Source organism: Lissotriton helveticus, chromosome 2_2 (genome assembly GCF_964261635.1).
Source record: "Lissotriton helveticus chromosome 2_2, aLisHel1.1, whole genome shotgun sequence".
NCBI classification, from domain to species: Eukaryota; Metazoa; Chordata; class Amphibia; order Caudata; family Salamandridae; genus Lissotriton; species Lissotriton helveticus.
Genome location: NC_136060.1, coordinates 349295475 through 349314178, shown reverse-complemented (window position 1 = coordinate 349314178; position 18704 = coordinate 349295475). Strand labels below are relative to the sequence as shown.

At 42.8% G+C, this 18704-nt stretch overlaps 1 protein-coding gene across 5 annotated transcripts in view; it reads right to left on the bottom strand.

Moving 5' to 3' along the window:
- The window catches only part of SORCS2 (sortilin related VPS10 domain containing receptor 2), a 2165153-nt gene that overhangs the window by 167665 nt on the left and 1978784 nt on the right, over window positions 1-18704 (bottom strand). For all 5 annotated transcript variants that reach the window (XM_078678523.1, XM_078678525.1, XM_078678524.1 and 2 more), the window contains exon 18: window positions 6328-6499. In XM_078678523.1, the coding sequence (XP_078534649.1) occupies window positions 6328-6499 (172 nt within the window). The remainder of the gene's footprint in view (window positions 1-6327; window positions 6500-18704) is intronic.

Below are 18704 nucleotides of genomic sequence, written 5' to 3'. Positions count from 1 at the left end.
CCAGCGCGTCTCTCTCTCTCTCTCCTAACTTCGCTGGCAACCCCCCCTGCTTGCACCTGCCTTGAGTCATAAACCCCTCTTCGGCGCTGCTCTGCCCCAGGCCCTCATCCTGTTCCCAGCGCGACACCTCCCTGCTTCCCCGTCATGACCCCCGGCCCTTTTGATACAACCCCCTTTTCCCCGTGTGCCCGTTTGTCTTCCCCGTTCCCAGGCCGACACCTAGCTCTGCCGATACCAATCTCTTGCCCCTCCCCATACAATAGGAAGCTTCCCTCCTCAAAGGACCCCCGAGATGATCAAAGCCCCCCCCATCCCACGAGATCCGATCGAAACCCGCACACTCCGTGAATCGGCGGAATACCCAGCTGCGCGATGATCATCACCTGTTGTGAACGGGGCGGGGACTTCCACTGTAGCCTTGCATGGGAACGGGCTGGGAAGGGGGGATTCTGAGGATGTCTTTCCTTACATCAAAGTATCAACGAGAATGTGTTACATGTAATAAAGAGATAAACTTGTGTATAAGAGGCCAGGCCTCAGGGATGCAGTTAGAGCACCTCAGAACGATACCTTCTGTCCGTTTCGTTGTGTTCTCCTCCGGAGAGAATAAAAACCTTGTTTCCTGCCTTCCAGTCTCCAGCGCCTGCCTCTTCAATAGTTTAACTTCTTTGTGGGTTCAAGAGGCGACATCGCCGGGCAATAATTAAGGATCTTATATTCTGGTTGGTAGTGCCCCCCCAGTTTGTATTTTTCCACAGTCCCCCTGCCTCATTACCACCATTCCAACACCTGAGAAAGTAATGAAAACATGTTTTTCACCCATTATGCCACTGTAACCAGAGACCAGTCATATTCAAGCCAGTCTTGCAAAGTACTGTCAGGCTGCTTGCTTCCCCTTTGAGCACGCCTTTGCAATTCATTTTCACGTCTCATTTTACCATAATGTTTTATTCTGTAAAGCCAAAATATAGCCGCAGCACTTCATGAGGCATGTATGTGCATGCCTGACACATAAATCTGCATGTGTCACGATGTATGTGCAGGGATGTGTGCACATAGTGACCATCTTGGAATGGTTTACAAGATGGCTGCCTTGTGTACACAGGTGTGTGCATATATTGTAATGTATGTTGACGTGTGTCAAGACATGTGCACCCACACACTGACACAGTGGCAGCTATTTTGGCATTTATTATAACTGACTGTACCAACATGGCTGACTGCTGTTGGACATGGTCCTTTCCACAGGATCATCCCCAAACCTTTTACCAGGCACCTACTCTTTTTGCTGAATTATTTTCTGTTGGCTTTAGTTGGCCAACCAGTGCTAAAGTGATGGTGCTCTCTCCTTAAAACATGTTAGAATTGGCTTATACCCATTTGGCATATTTAATTTACTCATAAGTCCCTAGTAAAATGCCTGTGAATCAAATGAGACTAGTGGGCCTGCAGCATTGATTGTGCAACCCACTTAAGTATCCCCTTTAAACATGCCTCAGGCCTGTAATTGAGGAGCCTCGGAGTGCAGTTTAACCTGTCATTTCAACATGGGAAAATAAATCTTTTGGTAGGCCCAAACCATCCTTTTTAATACATATACGTCACCCCTAGGTTAGGCCCTGGACAGCTCATAGGACAGTGTGTAATGTATTTAAAAACTAGGCCATCTATTACATTTGTTTTTTACTACTCCAAGGCATATCTCTCCCTCAGGATAACACTAGGATTACCTTACTACCTTTTAAAAGTGTAATTTCCAAATGGGAAGATAAGACTGGTTCAAGTTGGGTGTCTCTGGAATCCAAATTTAAAATCCTAGTTTAAAGTTGGACTTTCAATTACATTTCTGAAAATGACACGTTTAGAACTTTGGAATTTTCTTGCCTTAGCAGTTTGGTGCCTGCAGCCTATCTTTGGTCACATGACTGGGTGTAGTTGGCAGTTGGGCTTTGTGTATTCCTCACAGACAGTCACACACAATGGGAGCTTAAGTGTGACTGAGTAGGTCATCACTGGCAGGATAGGAAGGAGGAGCTGGGCCCAGTCTCACTTACACCTAAATAGGCTATGTGCTGTCTCCATACACAAGGCTGCATACCCACTGTAGTCTGGAGCCTGGGAAGGGAGGGCATCTGTGCACCACAAAGGCATGCCTCTAGAAGCTTCTCCCCACTTCAAAGGCACAACTGCGTATAAAAGAAGAACCTCAGACACCACCACTGCAGTACACTTCTGAAGATCTGCCACTCTGCTGAACTGCACTCTGCTAGACTCCTGAGTGCTGACCTGCTGACCATTGTTCTCTAGCCTGGGTGAGAACGACTGGCCCAGCATCTCTTCCACCCAGAGCGACTCCAAGGGCTAGTTGGCCGGCCTCCTGATCTGAAACCTCAGAACCATAACTGGTTCCCAACCTCCTGCACCTGGACTCTGCCATCTGTGAGTATACCCTGCCAAGTGGTGCCACCCCAGTTCTGGACCCTTGGAAGTGGGCCTAAGGTGCTTTCCATCGGAACTATATCATCTACTCTGCTGTGCAACGCATCCCTGAGCAGAACCAATGCATCTCCTCGGCTGAAATGTGTATCCCTGAACAGAACCAACGCATCACCACTGCTGCTTGGACTGGACCCGTCGCAAAAGATCCACATTGTAGCCCTGCAAACCCTAAGAACTGACGCATTGCCCACTGGCACGGCACATCCACAACTGAGATCCCCTCATCTCTCATCGATGGTAGCCTTGACGACAGCCTCGCAGCTCTTCTTAACCAAGGCATTACCAGCTACGTACCGCATCCCAATGATGGACTTCGCATCGCAGGCCCCGCCGACGGGACCCTCGACGACGATGCAACAGGACCTCGCACCAATGCCTTGCCACATCTTTGAACCGACAAATCGCTTTGGCTGCGTCAAGCATTTTTAACGAGGATCCACTCAATGCTCCACATTCAGGGTTTAAGGTACTTTGTTCAACGGGTCTAACTGTGTTTCTGTAGCTGGCCCACACTATCATCACAGTCAGCCTGAACTTGTGGCATTGTCCTGGTCCGGCATGCCCAGACATCCCCAATAGCGCTTTGTGCTTCTTGGTGCTATTTTCACTATAAATTTTGAACTGTAATACCTCCAGTTCTACTAACTGGATTTTTGTCGTTCTGGTCTTGTTTTATTTATTAAACGACATTCTATTTTTCTAACCTGGTGTGAGATCAATTTTGTTTGGTGTTTTCACTGTTTTACTGTTTGAAGTGTGGCTCAAAATACTTTACATATTGCTTCTATATTAAGCCTGACTGCTCTGTGCCACGCTATCAGGCTATCGCGGGGTGAGCACAGGTTAATTTGAGATTTGCTTGCACCTTACTCTGACTAGCATTGTGATTTCTGCTTGACCAGGTCTCACACCCCCGTCAACCAGTTGCCCAATTTCTTACAACTTCTTTAAGAGAAAATTCAACAAAAAAGAAAATAATTGAGGTTGAGGAATCAAAAGTAAAACAAGCAGCCTAGTAGCACTTTGCAGTTGCAAGGATCTTGCGCAAATCAAAATAGAAAGTAAACAAACATAATATGTGAATGTGGCCTGCCTTGGGAGCACCGGCCCTGGTGGGTGGTGGAGCTGGGGCTATGCTTGAAGGTCCGAAAGAGAGTGATGAGGGCATGGATAAAATGGGAAACAACTATGGAACTGTTAATAAATTAACTTTCTCTCTCTATAGATATGTTTATGTTGCATGTTTATTTGTGAGTTTTGTGTTGTGTAATAATCGTGGTCTTGCCAGACAGCAAAACCTTTCTGTAAGGGAGACCTAAAAATGGCAAGTTCCCTTGTCCTAACTGTGTCAAATATCTTTATAGGGGATATGTTATATCATCTAAGAATCTTCCATAAAACGACCAATGTCAAAGTAGATGGTCAGAGAACAAGAGCTTATTTACCAAAAAAATAATCAGCCATACAATTCAACAACGAAGAACAAAATCTTTAAAAGATCAATTTTCAGGTGATTTAAAAAAAGTCAACCAAATAAAAGGAGACAATAGAGATGCATAGTTTTTAAAGACAATTTTTTGGGCTAAATAAGTTGCAACCCATCTATTCCGATTCAAAGAGTAGATCTGCATGTGGGAACTCCTATTAGGATATGGTTTCATGTGGACTTAAATAGAAATAGACAGCACTCAAATCTTAGTTCCTCCTAAGTGTTGCATTTTGCACCGACGGAACCAGACAAGCTATATGAACATGTTTGGGTGGAGTAACTGTGCTTAAATGTGCTTGCTTCAGCAGAGGATTGTATTAATGCAAACTAGCATTGTTGAACCTCGAGTCACTTAGATCCTGATTTAGGGTTTGGCGGCTGGGGTACTCCCCCCACAATAGTGATGGATATGCCGACCGCCTAATTATAAGCACATTAGGCTATAATGCACTTCTAATTAGGTGAACCGGATACCTGTCACATTTGTGATGGAGTAACCGTCCGCCTAACTCTAAATCAGGGCCATAGAAACAATAAATTAGTAAACTTTAGGTACATGGGCTGGGGTTTGATGGCTTTGTGGAAGATCATGAGAAAGGGCCTGATTAACAAAGGTAATCTTAGACCAAAAGTCTAAGTTCAGATCTAAAGTCTAACTTTACTACTAGTAAAGTTAGACTTTTGGTCTAAGTTTAGACCAAAAGTCTAAGTTTAGACCTTAAGTCTAACTTTACTACTAGTAAAGTTGGACTTTTGGTCCAAGTTTAGACCAAAAGTCCAAATTCAGACCAAAAGTCTAAGTTTAGACCTAAAGTCTAAGTTTAGACCTAAAGTCTAACTTTACTACCAGTAAAGTTAGACTTTTTGTCTAAGGTTAGACCGAAAGTCTATCTTTACTACTACTAAAGTTAGACTTTTGGTCTAAGTTTAGAACAAAGTCTAACTTGGACCAAAAGTCTAACTTTACTACTACTGAAGTTAGACTTTTGGTCTAAGTTAGACTTTTGTTTCAAACTTAGACCAAAAGTCTAACTTTACTAGTAGTAGTATTAGACTTTAAAAGGTAGAATTTAGGTCTAAACTTAGACTTTTGGTTGAAGTTTACCGTTGTGAATCAGGTCCAAACTTTTTTCAGCCCCATTATTAGAAGACTATTTGTATTTTTGATATTGTAATGCTTTATTGCAGGAGTGAAATACTTGAACGGATGCAATGGATTAGAATTGATTTTTTTGGTTCTCCTAGTAAAGGGCTACAGGCTATCATTGCATTGAGATATTGCTATCTTCACAACAAAATTAGAAAGTAAAAGGATACGGTTTTAACTCTGAAAATACATCAACTCAGAAAATGTAAAATACAGTGTGGATTTTTTTTATAATAATTGTATGAGTTTAGAAAGTTAAAGGAAGGTAAGGGGCGATTACACCTTTTCCAGAATAAGGAAACGTTTCAAACTAGGGGTAAAATTATCATTGTCAGCATTCTAAAACTCACTTAAGGCCTCATCAAGAAGTGCAGTGTGTGACATGGAGTGCTAGCTTGACTTTCTCAAGTAGTAGTCATGTGAACAAATGAAAAATTAAATTTAAAGCAGAAGTTATTATCCCACCAACCAAGTTGGCTAATTTAGCTTGACAGACCATTCCTAGGTAGTATCCTGGGCAGCTGAGTCTGGGCTAAAGGAACTTTGTGGAATGTCTTCTAACATAACATTGACTTGAGCTGGTTAAAACACGCTGATGACTTTAAGCACTCAATTCAATTACATTTCTTTACTTCCAGGAATGCACTGCTTCACCGGAGATCGCAGAGGCTTTAAAGGGTGCAAATTACTGCTAAAACGCTGAAATGGTCCTGTTGACAGAGAATAATCTTATTTTATGCTGGACGCCTTGCTTCTTTGACTTTTTTTGCAAATTAATATCTTAATTCTATTAGGTCTACATCACTACACCACTAGAATCCTTTCTAATGCAATCTACAGTTCTCTTCAGCTGCAGGAAAGGCTGTTCATTTACAAATAGATCTCTGGATGTAGTTGCTTTGGACCAGATGCCCAGCTGAGGTCAATATAGAGTCAAAGAAAAAGAATAAATGTAGATGCTGACACAGAGCCTGAAGGTATCGCTAAAATATCGAATTAACAATTGTTCTTGGCCTGGTACAACTTCAAGCCCACATTATGCTGGCTGTAGTTCCTACAGAGTACATGAACTCATGCAACAAAGGTTCTATGGAGGCCAAGAAGCCACAGGACCTGGTCTTTACTAAATTCAATTTTTTTCCGAGCATGCACCTTAGAATGTTAGCCATTTATGCAGCCATTGGAAATGTACCTGCTCTTGTCTGACTAGAAAGGTGATGTCCTCTCCAGGCTTCACAGCGAGTGGGTCTCCCTTGACGGTAATGTGCAGGCCTTTGGGAGCTATAAGCGGACACTGGTGCTGTCCCAAGCTCTGCAGCATATCCACGCCTCCCTCGCACACGTTGGAGACCACCTTCCGGTACCTGCATAAAAACACCAAGGAGCAATGGTCAGAGTACTGGGATGTTCCAGAGCATTACTCCCTTCTCTTTTAAATGCACAATAACACTTTTTACTTAACATATTTGCCAAAAAAGCATTTTATAGCAACAGACAACATTCAGATCTAAATTCACAGGAAAAATGATTTGGCAGCTGAGCTGTTTTGGTGTGTGCCAAGCAATAAACTGCATATAGTGAGAAGCGATACCGTGACAGCAGGGATCGTTGTAGTCATGAGGGACAGCTTCATGACACACATAAAATCCCATATCGGCACCCATGATCCAACTGCATACACACACTCGCTTGGTGTTTTTTTTTCAATACTCATCAAAGAGGGATTTTTCTTTATAGAGTAGATGTAATTACGAGCAGGCAGCATATTAAATACAATTTTAGATCTTCCAGAGTTTATATATTTTCAACAAGAAGCAAAAAACATATTTGTACATCGATAGTCATACTATCACACTAAAGGCTTAATTAGGATGTTGGGCGCACCACAACCTGCGCCCACCCGACATCCAGAGAAACGGTCCAACTACCCGATTCAGATACCACCGGTCGGAGTGCAGCAAGTCACGGGATACACCACCACCTCTGACAGACTCAAGGAGCCCATCAGGGCAGCGGTCGGACAGTAAGCCCTACAATGAAGGCGGTGCCTGTGGAGGCACTGCCACAGGAATTACAATGTCCATTTTTCACAGCCTATTCATAGAGGTCCCACTGCCATGGAATGTCTGTTATAAAGGGACTTTGGGGGACCCTAGCAGGACACCCGTCCCCCTTGGGCCTCAGCTATGTGGCCAGGGCTGCACATGTGGTGCCCGCAAACATCCATGAACCGTGTGCAGGCACTACATGGTGCCTGGCACACGGTGAATGAATGTTTACAAACATGCCTTTTACTACTGTGGCTTGTGCTGCATGTGCTGCAGCTCTTTTTCTGGGCCACAGAACAAGCCGCGCTAGTAAAAGACATGTTTCTGACTGCCTATACGGCGGTCACATCATGATATGGTGGGTGGAGTTGCCAACTACTTGTCGGCCGGTCTTCATCCCGCTACTATTGCTGCAGCTCTTTTTCTGGGCCACAGAACAAGCCGCGCTAGTAAAAGACATGTTTCTGACTGCCTATACGGCGGTCACATCATGATATGGTGGGTGGAGCTGCCAACTACTTGTCGGCCGGTCTTCATCCCGCTACTATGGCGGTCGGACACTCATCCAACCGCCATCATAATGAGGCCCTATATGTCTTAACTTTGGAATTTTATTCATGCATCATTCACCCTTGAAAAACTCTGAGGTAGTAAGTTACTCCAAATCTGTATTTGTATGTTCCTGGAATCCTCAACCATGCACCAGAACCAACTGTCAGTGCAAATGGCAGTCATGCAGCTAATTGCATACATATGTCGAAGCGGGCTAGATCGGAGGGTCATGATGTGCCAAACTTTTTTAATATTCCAAAAACAGTTCCCCTATTTTCTGTTAAAAGAACACTCTCCTGGGACGGTTTATTACGACATTTGATTGGCCTCAGTTGAACAGGGAGAGAGGGAGTTTCCGGTGCTGTGATTGAAGCCAAGAAGGGACAGATAGATAAACAATACACAAGTCTCCTCACCTGGGTGGCCTGAAAGAAATACAAATGTGCATAACTAGTTAATCTGCAGATATAAAGGCTGCTTGGAAAACTTATTGCCTTTAATTGATGGAGTAATTTGAAATTGCCTGATGACAAAGAATTATTATATATACATATTTTATATATTCTGGTAAGGGTGTAATTAGCTGAGCTGTCGAGTGCATGGTTTTAATGGACAGTTTTAGAAATATTTGCACTATGTGCAGTCTGCATATTATAAGATCAATATTTTGGAAGCACTTTTCTTAAACCTGAAATCTAAATTGTTTGTGCATTTTGTGACAGGCTACCTTATACTGTGTGTATCGCAAGTTTAAAAATATGACTTACATATTCGCAATACTTATGTGCGGGAAGGTAGAACCTTCCAGCAATAAAAATACACAAGTCTCTTTTCCGCACTGCACCAACCAGGATCCAACTCTATGGATCTCCAATCACACACAGATATCTGAAGTCAACGAAGGTTTGATAAGGTGAAATAATGCATCGCTTGTTGATTTGTTTAACTTGCATTCATTTTTCATTTACGGTTGAGCTATTTTATATGCAGTTACCTGAAGCTAAAAGACCAACAAATTAATTACTGAATATTTTGTTCTTTTTAGCTATGCCTGTGACCCAACACTCACTGATCCTGCCCCCAATGCTCTCAGGATCCCAGTTTCCAATTTTTTTGAATGCACTTCGACAGCTGATTGCCATCATCACAAACCACTACTGTTAGTCATTGGAAATCTCAGCCATGCACCAGTACTCTATGTAATTTGAAATCGCGAGTGCACGTTAGTAATGTAATACATGGCATTATGCGGCTGCTCTGGGTGTGATTGGAAATCTCAGTTATGCACCAGAATTGCTACACCAGTCAACATCTCAGGCATGCAACAGTATCTTATCTCATGTCAAATATCACTCATGCACCAGCACTGTTTGTCATTGGCCAACTCAGTCATACACCTGTAATGATTTCAATGTGAAGTCCCAGTCATGCACGAGTACTCCTTGTTACTGACAATCCTGTTCCTGTTCATGTACCACTTAGTGCCTGGCTGTTCTTTGCAGACCCGTTTGGAGACAAGTAAGTCCCTTGAAAGTTTAAACGCTGGTTTATTGATTATAATTTAACGGGACCGTTATGTTTTTCTTCTCTGTTGGCTTACCTCCATTCAGATACCACTCCTTGCAAGGGTGCCTTGCCTCCTAGCCTATTTTTTTAAAAAAACTGGTTGAAATAAGCACTGCTTTTTATGCTCTCCATGCTTTTACTGACTCTGTGTAGGCAGTTGATACATAATGCCTGATGATATAAAGGGGTTTGAAATACAAACAGCTTTATCAACGTTTTTTGTTCCTCCTCTGGTTAATTCACCAAAGGAACAATTCTTTCAACTAATAAATGAGTTGAACTTAGTATAGTTGTGCACGTATAATAAGTCTACCTGTGTGGATGTATGCTTCTAAGAGTTCGCATTGTGGATACGTTATTGTGTTTATTTCATCCCTGTAGATTTTGATTGTTTCCCCTACAACAAGGAGGTTAATGATCTCGAGAAGAATTTTCCTAAAAGGAGCCTCGACAACTGCAGGTCGTATGGTTCCACATGTCCACTGCTCAGGTCCGAGCGCTTTAGCGTGCTCTGGTAACTGAGTGGTTGAATAGTGTATTTCTAGGTCCTGAAGAATGCTGAGCTGAACTACCGCTCTTAAAGCAGAAACATGTTGACCGTATTCTTTTATTATTTCTTTTCTTTCACTTGTTGAAGTGGACTGAAGGGTTCATTGTATAAACCTTCTTTTAGTCCAGAAAAATTAATTATATTTTTCACTCACTGTTTTTAAGGGAGTTAGAGCCACCCTCTTATTAAAGTAATTTTGAGGAGTGGTCCATACTCTTTTTAACTCACCATCACTTTCTCTAGCTAATAAAAAGGACCCAATGAAGACAACCGGCTACCAATGTTCTATTGGAGCCTGAGGGTTCTTCTAGCTAGACTTTTGAGCACGTGCACTCTATTTTTTCTTTTATTTTTCCTACTATATATAATTGCCTTTCTGGGATTTAATAGCGTCCTGATTTGGAATTTGTTTATTGCATTTGTCACTCGTTTTAACACTCTCTTGTTGTTTGGTATATGGATTTATGAGGGGCATGAGAGTGTTTCCCTTCTGGCCCTTACTCTCTTGTTGATGAAGCTATTCTAGCAGCGCGCAGCTGCGAGAGTTATTTTAACATAGCCACACATTTTCAGTAATTTTGTTGCATTTAAGCAGTGCATTGTTTTACACCTATTGCAATGGAGGCGTCGGGCCTTTCATACTCCAGAGAGGAGGCTGATGCAATATTAAATGACACTTCCCTCTTTGCTGATCCCCTAGTCGCTCAAGCAATATCCCAGACTACTGACTGGGATAAGCTTGGTGAACAAAAGAAAAACAGAATTAGAGCGATTCTGCACGGAACTATGATGAGGGAATACCTTACTAATAACATGGCCCCGAAGGGACTTTTGGTTACTAATGCACCACGCATTTTTTTAGAGGACAGTGTCTTCCGCAAGGAATGGGCTCAAATAGCCTGGCACTGTACTCATGACTGGGCTATTCTTATCATTAAGACGGCGATGCGCCTTTCTGAGGCCCTGTTAATAGAGATTCAGGCTACAGAAGCCCATATTAAAGCAACGGTTACAGGTTACAAAAAGAAGCTTGAGGAGTTTAACAAGGAGCTTAATGAATACAAAGAAAACCTTGCACAGTCAAAGGTAGCCAAATTCCAAAAAGATTTAAAAAGATGGTCTTATGACAAAACCTATCCCTATGCTGCCCCAGATTATGCTCCCCCAACACGTATCAATGAAGACCCTGATACTTCAGCAAACTCAGACTCGAGTAATTCCAGCACTGGTAGCAGAGGGAATAAACAACGGGGCAGAGGTAGAGGTAGACAAAATTATGGCCATTATAACCATCAATGGTTCCCTTACCCACAACAAGGACCTGGAGGTCCCTATCCGGACCCCTTTAACCAGCCACCATTTCCACCGCAATTTGGTTGGAATCCACATTTTGCTCCCCCGCCACAACAATTCCACCAGAATATGTATCCGCAGCCTTTTTTAGGGTTTGGCCGGAGAGGCAGGGGGAAGAGACGAACAGGCAACCAGGTTCATTGGGGATCCACGGAAACGGTGGGAGACAACACACGGAGCAAGGCCCAGGAACAGAGGGCGGGACCGAGCAACCAACAAGTTTGATAACCAACTTATCCAAGGTTGTTCTTACTACAGATGAAACTAGATTGTTGGAAAAAGGTCTCGGTTTCATACCAAGCCCTAGCCTGGATCGCTTTAAATTGAGATGTGAACTGGGAGAGTTTTTTAGGAAACTCAGATTAAAATCCTTTTTTGAACAACAGAATGCAAATATTCCAACTACATCGAGTGATACTAATTTCAAAAGGAAATCCAATTTCACTCCTCCAACTCACCTGATACCGGCCGATATAATAACTTTTGAACAGGCGGTGTCTCGAGAAGTGGAGACTTTGATTGAACCTACCTCCTTTAAAAATCTAACAGCCGGGGAATACAGAGCTATAAAATCCCTGCAAGAGAACCAAGAAGTTGTAATAAAAAGTGCCGATAAAGGGGGTGGCATAGTGATTCAGGATGCCACGGCCTATGATGCCGAATGTAAACGGCTTCTTAGTGACAGTGCTAGTTACACTGTGCTCCAACAAGACCCTTCTCCTTTCCTTAAAGACGAAATCTTAGAGCTGGTTTCCACTGCGGAAAGAGATGGATATATCACCAAACAGGAAGCAGATTTCCTTACAAATTCAGAAGACAAAATCCCTTACTTTTACACCCTTCCCAAAACTCATAAAAACCGCATACCACCGCCGGGAAGACCTATAGTGTCAGGGATTGGATCCCAATTGGAACCACTTTCCCAGTATTGTGATTTTTTCTTCAAACCCTTAATTCAGGCTACAAGCACCTACATTAAGGACACTAAGAGTCTCCTTTCCATGTTACTAAATGTACAACTCCCAGAGGAACCTTGTTACCTAGTGTCCCTTGACATTGAGAGTTTGTATACTTGCATTCCGCAGGACGCAACTCTCAAGGTATTGGCAGACATTCTGGACCAAACCACATGGTCGTATAATACTTCTAAGACCTTTGTGATAGACTGTGCTACCTTGGCATTGAAACGGAATTTTTTCCAGTATCAAGACACCTTTTACCTACAGAGGACTGGTACCTCGATGGGTAGTACCTTTGCTCCCAGTATAGCAGGGTTGTATGTATATAACTTTGAAAAAACGCACATCTTGACAAATGCAAACCCCTATGCAGCCAATGTAATCCTGTGGCAGAGGTACATTGACGATGTGCTTTTGATCTGGAAAGGGCATGAAGAAAGCTTACTAGCTTTTTTCGATTGGGTCAACACCTGTGATCCCCATTTAAGATTTACACACCAATATGATTCTAATTCCATTGTCTTCCTTGATGTCACACTCACCAAAACTGGGAACCGACTAACCAGTAAAACTTACTACAAACCAACTAGCAGGAACAGCCTTCTACACTTTTCCAGCTTCCATCCGCGTTCATTACGCGAGAATCTCCCTTTTGGGCAATATCTACGAGTACGTAGAAATTGTAGTAGTGTTGCTGATTTCAACAAACAAGCAGATGACCTCACAAAAAAACTAGAACATAGAGGTTACCCTAGAAAAATCTTACAAACTAGTCGGAAGAGAGCCAGAAATAACAACAGGGAAGCATTACTGGAAGACAATGTAAAAGAAAGTGATTCTCAGGTCCCTTTGACTTGTGTTACTACTTATAGTAACATATCTAATTCTGTAAGTCGGTGTATCGGTAAACACTGGCAAATTCTGACGAGTAATGGCAGAAATTGGCAGAAACCATTATTCTCGTACAAAAAAGAAAGAAGCTTGCGAGATGCCTTGGTGCACACCCGTCCAAGAATTAACCAACACAAACATGACGAGACTGTTTTGAATGCCTGGGGTTTGCCACCTGTTACTGGTCATTTTCCCTGCGGGGGATGTAGTGTGTGCCATCTTACATCCCCTACAAAAACATTACAACTAGAAGAAGGCAAGATATGGCACCTACGAGGTCATACCAATTGTAATTCAAGTAACGTAATCTACTTGATTACATGCCCCTGCGGTTTAAGATACGTTGGGATGACCACTCGAAAAATTAAAACAAGGATAGGAGAACATCGCAGTAACATCCGGTGTGGCAGAAATACTACTAAGCTGACTACTCATTTCCTTGAGAAAGCCCATTGCCCGAATGATGTGAAATGGGTAATAATTGAACAACTGAGTACCGCTGACGAGGGGAAATTGTATGAAAAGGAGCAACGATGGGTATATCGTCTATCTACTTACAATAATGGTTTAAATGATGACGTCCCGTGGGGATCAGTCATGCACAGATAGACCTTCTGCCCATGTCGGTAAAACTTACAGTCCCTGCCTGCCTTAATGCTCCATGAATTTCCTTTTCCCACTAGTATGGGAATAATAACGATGGATTCCCTGGGATAGGGGTGAAAGATTTACCTAATCAGGACGGGTCACACATTAGATTTTAAATATCTTATTATCTATGGCCCTAGCCTAATTAGTTTTTGTTTGGTTTTTCACTGTAGTATGGGAGTAAACGAACATATCTGGCCCCCACATGACTTTTCCCCTCTTTCTTCCTCACGTGTATTGTTTGATTGCAACTGCTGCACGGGACCGCGCAGACGATTGCATGGACACCTGTGGGGTGTGGACATGTCCGCAAAAGGTATTCCATTCATCATACTGTACATGTGTAAATTTTGGCTTCAGAGCGTGTCTGTAAGTAAATGTAAATAAACGGACGCCTTTAATAAAGATGACACAATCACGTCGGACACGTGATCTAGAGAACCGCCCCTGACGTTTCACGCGTCTTCCACGCTTACTTTAATCGCGTCTCCACTTCCGCGTTTACCAATTCGGGCGGCGGATGTGGTCGCTTGTAGGTGTTGAAGCGGGGAGCCGTTTGGAGACAAGTAAGTCCCTTGAAAGTTTAAACGCTGGTTTATTGATTATAATTTAACGGGACCGGCAGGTCTCATTTACTTATCCAGCCCGTTTTTCTTCTCTGTTGGCTTAACTCCATTCAGATACCAAACGTGAAGATTTCCCTCTGCCGCTATGCCCATGGGGCACTACACCTCGTAAAACTATGTGAGTGTGGGACTGACTACTCCTTCTTTTGAGTGTTTCTGTGCTACGTACACTCCTTGCAAGGGTGCCTCCTAGCCTATTTTTTTTAAAAAACTGGTTGAAATAAGCACTGCTTTTTATGCTCTCCATGCTTTTACTGACTCTGTGTAGGCAGTTGATACATAATGCCTGATGATATAAAGGGGTTTGAAATACAAACAGCTTTATCAACGTTTTTTGTTCCTCCTCTGGTTAATTCACCAAAGGAACAATTCTTTCAACTAATAAATGAGTTGAACTTAGTATAGTTGTGCACGTATAATAAGTCTACCTGTGTGGATGTATGCTTCTAAGAGTTCGCATTGTGGATACGTTATTGTGTTTATTTCATCCCTGTAGATTTTGATTGTTTCCCCTACAACAAGGAGGTTAATGATCTCGAGAAGAATTTTCCTAAAAGGAGCCTCGACAACTGCAGGTCGTATGGTTCCACATGTCCACTGCTCAGGTCCGAGCGCTTTAGCGTGCTCTGGTAACTGAGTGGTTGAATAGTGTATTTCTAGGTCCTGAAGAATGCTGAGCTGAACTACCGCTCTTAAAGCAGAAACATGTTGACCGTATTCTTTTATTATTTCTTTTCTTTCACTTGTTGAAGTGGACTGAAGGGTTCATTGTATAAACCTTCTTTTAGTCCAGAAAAATTAATTATATTTTTCACTCACTGTTTTTAAGGGAGTTAGAGCCACCCTCTTATTAAAGTAATTTTGAGGAGTGGTCCATACTCTTTTTAACTCACCATCACTTTCTCTAGCTAATAAAAAGGACCCAATGAAGACAACCGGCTACCAATGTTCTATTGGAGCCTGAGGGTTCTTCTAGCTAGACTTTTGAGCACGTGCACTCTATTTTTTCTTTTATTTTTCCTACTATATATAATTGCCTTTCTGGGATTTAATAGCGTCCTGATTTGGAATTTGTTTATTGCATTTGTCACTCGTTTTAACACTCTCTTGTTGTTTGGTATATGTTCTTTGCAGACGCCAATGAAAGTTGAATCGTAGTATTTGTTTCTATTTACTGACCAGCTGCTTTCTTGGGTGAATGCCAAGATGGAAGAAAAGTCTTGAGCTTAGTTCTAGAACTCCTTCCACTGCATACGTTTTAATGCCTATTTCTTGACTTTGTTTTTGTAAAATGACTTTTGAGCTAAAGGGAAACATATTTCGTAGGACTTTGGGGTCAACATTTTAGATCATAAATTGTCATCTTTGCAATTTTTAATAAATTTTCACTTTTCAGAGGCAAAATAATAGAATAACTCTACATCTACTTCCTTGATATGTTATGGAAGGTGTGCTAAGTATTCTCTAAAGACAGTTCTGGGATGGGGGAGGGGTGGAAACATCAGGGTTGGGAAAGGGGGTATGACTGTTTGACAGCACTGTCTGTAGTCCATGTTAGGTCTGGTTTTTTCAGTGGGTTTCTCCCTAAACCTCCTGCTTCTGACCTGTTTTGTTGGTTATGACTCTGGGCACTTTACCACTGCTGATCAGTGCTAACGTGCATATGCTCTCCTTGTAAATTGTGTTTGTGGATTGGTGTTTCCATGATTAGCTTATTGGTTCACTACTAAGTCCCTAGTACAGTGCACTGTGTGTGCCCAGGACCTGTAAATCAAATACTGCTAGTGGGCCTGCAGCAATGATTGTGCCACCCACAAAAGTAGCTTTTTAAAGGTATCTCAGACCAGCCACTGCAGTGTCTGCGCACCGTCTCTACTGCCATGTCGACCTAGCAAGTGCACCCACTTGAACAAACACAAAAATTGGTGTGATACCCTCAGAGAAATGCTGTTTGTTTAATCAGCAAGTCAGCAGGTTAGTACCAGAGACCCAATGAGTTCTGAATTGGACGAGGATGGCTCACTCGCATAATGTGACATGCTTCCTCATTTGCCACCTCGTCCGACCCTGGTAAGATGTTACTACCAAGGCGGACTCGACCGCAGAATGGGGCTTTTCTGAGGGAGTTCTTAGATATTTCTTCCCTTACCTTGACTAGAAGCAAGGGTCCCTACTTGGACAAAGGTACAAACCATTGCCAACTAGAGACCCACATTTTTAACAGGCCATATCCTAAAACACGTTCGCTTTTACCCCTTTGGGCATACTGCAAATTGCATTTATATAGCATTTACTACTACTGATAACACATTGAATCGCTTTGCGGTGAGGGGCACGTTATTATTTCAGAACCCAAGATTAGAGTTAAATTGTAGATTGGTAATATATGTTTTTTGCCTTCTGTGGATTAGTTGTGGTAAGTTTGTGCTCTCGAGTTCTTGTGTGTTTAGTAATGTCTTGAGTAGGAATAGAATGATGGCAATGGATTAGAAAAGGGGAAATACATACAGAAACGCTCATATGACAATTAGGGATTGATTACAATTTTGGTGAATGGGATTCTCCATCACATACATGACAGATATCCAGTCCATCGTATTATAAGTACCATAGCATATAATGGAACCTGCAATACGGCAGACCGGATATCTGTCTGCCAAGATCACAATTGGGCCGTCAGTAAAGTTTTTGTAGCTGGAATAAACCCCTCTATATACGCACCCATATGTACATAGAAGCAGTAATAATTAATGATCTAATATACACATCTAGATTCTATATGTAAATGTTAGAAATTGGGTTTCTGTTTCGCTCAAGCCAAGAGGAAAAGGAACACTGACAGAACCAGCCAGAAATGAAGAGCGAGAGAAGTGGAACTTGGTGGGGGAGACCAGGTGGTTGTGAGAGACATCCAGGAGGGAAGTTTAGAACACCATTCGAAAGAGAGATCTGGGAGGTTGTTGGAGTGAAAGGAACAAAGATCACGGCAGGGAAAGGAGATCAACAGTTATAGAGAAATGTGTCATGGTTTCAAAAAGTCACACCTCTACAGTAGGATGGAAGTAATGGGCAACGAGGGACCCCATCACAGTAGCCCATATCAGGGGAGGAGGAGATGGAAGCACCCCTGCCGACCGGTGGGGATGAGAGCATTGATCCTAACGGAACAGAGGAAGAAAGGGAGCTAGTTGAGGAGTCTACAGCTACGTAGCAGGGGAGTGAGGGGGTAACTCAGCGTGGATATCCCTATTGGCTGAGAGAGAACCCCCGTCCGAACCAGAGATTACAAGACTTTGCTTAATAAGTTATTTGTTGACCACACGGACTGGAAGTGGAGCCATGTTCAGTTGTTCTAATAATTATTGTTACTGTCCTTATGAAAAGTTATGAGAGATGTAGTGAGCCATCCGGCCACTGCAATACATTGTACCCTACTTCAGCCTTTCAGCCCGGGCGTGGCCCAGAGGCAATAAATAAAGGTGTGACAATCGCTCATGGTTGGCTGCACGTACCAAGTATTGCCTGTGTTTCACGCTAGTTGTTTTCTCCATCGTGTAGGCCTGAAACGACTGGTATCAGTCCCTCTACAATGCATATTTCTCTGCTGCAGCAGTACCAAGCAGGAGCAAATATTAAGTCTTCTACCAGCAGGAGCTTAAAACAAACTCCCACCCACTGGGAGCAGACTTTTGATCTGCTTCTCTGCCAGTAATGCGGGCAGGGAAATGGATCAAAATATTGCTTCCGCTCGGAGGGAGCAGCATTACGAGCTGCTGCCTATGGGCGGGAGCAATGCTGACTCCTACTGCATGTGGGGAACTGGCTAGGGCTGCAGGGGCTCCCACTGCGGTCCCCAACAACAGTATGGTTGAACCTGTCAAGATTCAGGTTAAGCAGAATGTTGACTTTCCGAGAACACACCAGTACAATTTGACTCCAGAGACGATTGCAGGGATAAAACCTGTGATTGAGTCCATGATCAAGCAAGGGATCCTGAAGGAGATAATGTGCAGTCCATGTAACTTGCCTATTATGGGGTTGCAGAAACCAGGTGGGAAGTTTAGGACTGTGCAGGATTTGCGCCGGGTGAACAACATAGTTGTTCCCTGCTGTCCAGTGGTACCGAATCCATCTGCAATATTGTTTCAGATTCCATGTCAGGCGGAATGGTTTACAGTGATTGACCTTTGTCAGGCTTTCTTCTCGATTCCATTGCATGAGGATAGCCAATTTCTGTTTGCATTTAAGCTGTAAAACCGTGTTCTAACATGGTGTCGTATCCCACAGGGTTATACAGAGAGTTCATTGATATTTAAACAGCTCTTGAAAAAGAATCTTGAGAGTCTTGTACTGCCGCAGAACTCTGTTCTCGTCCA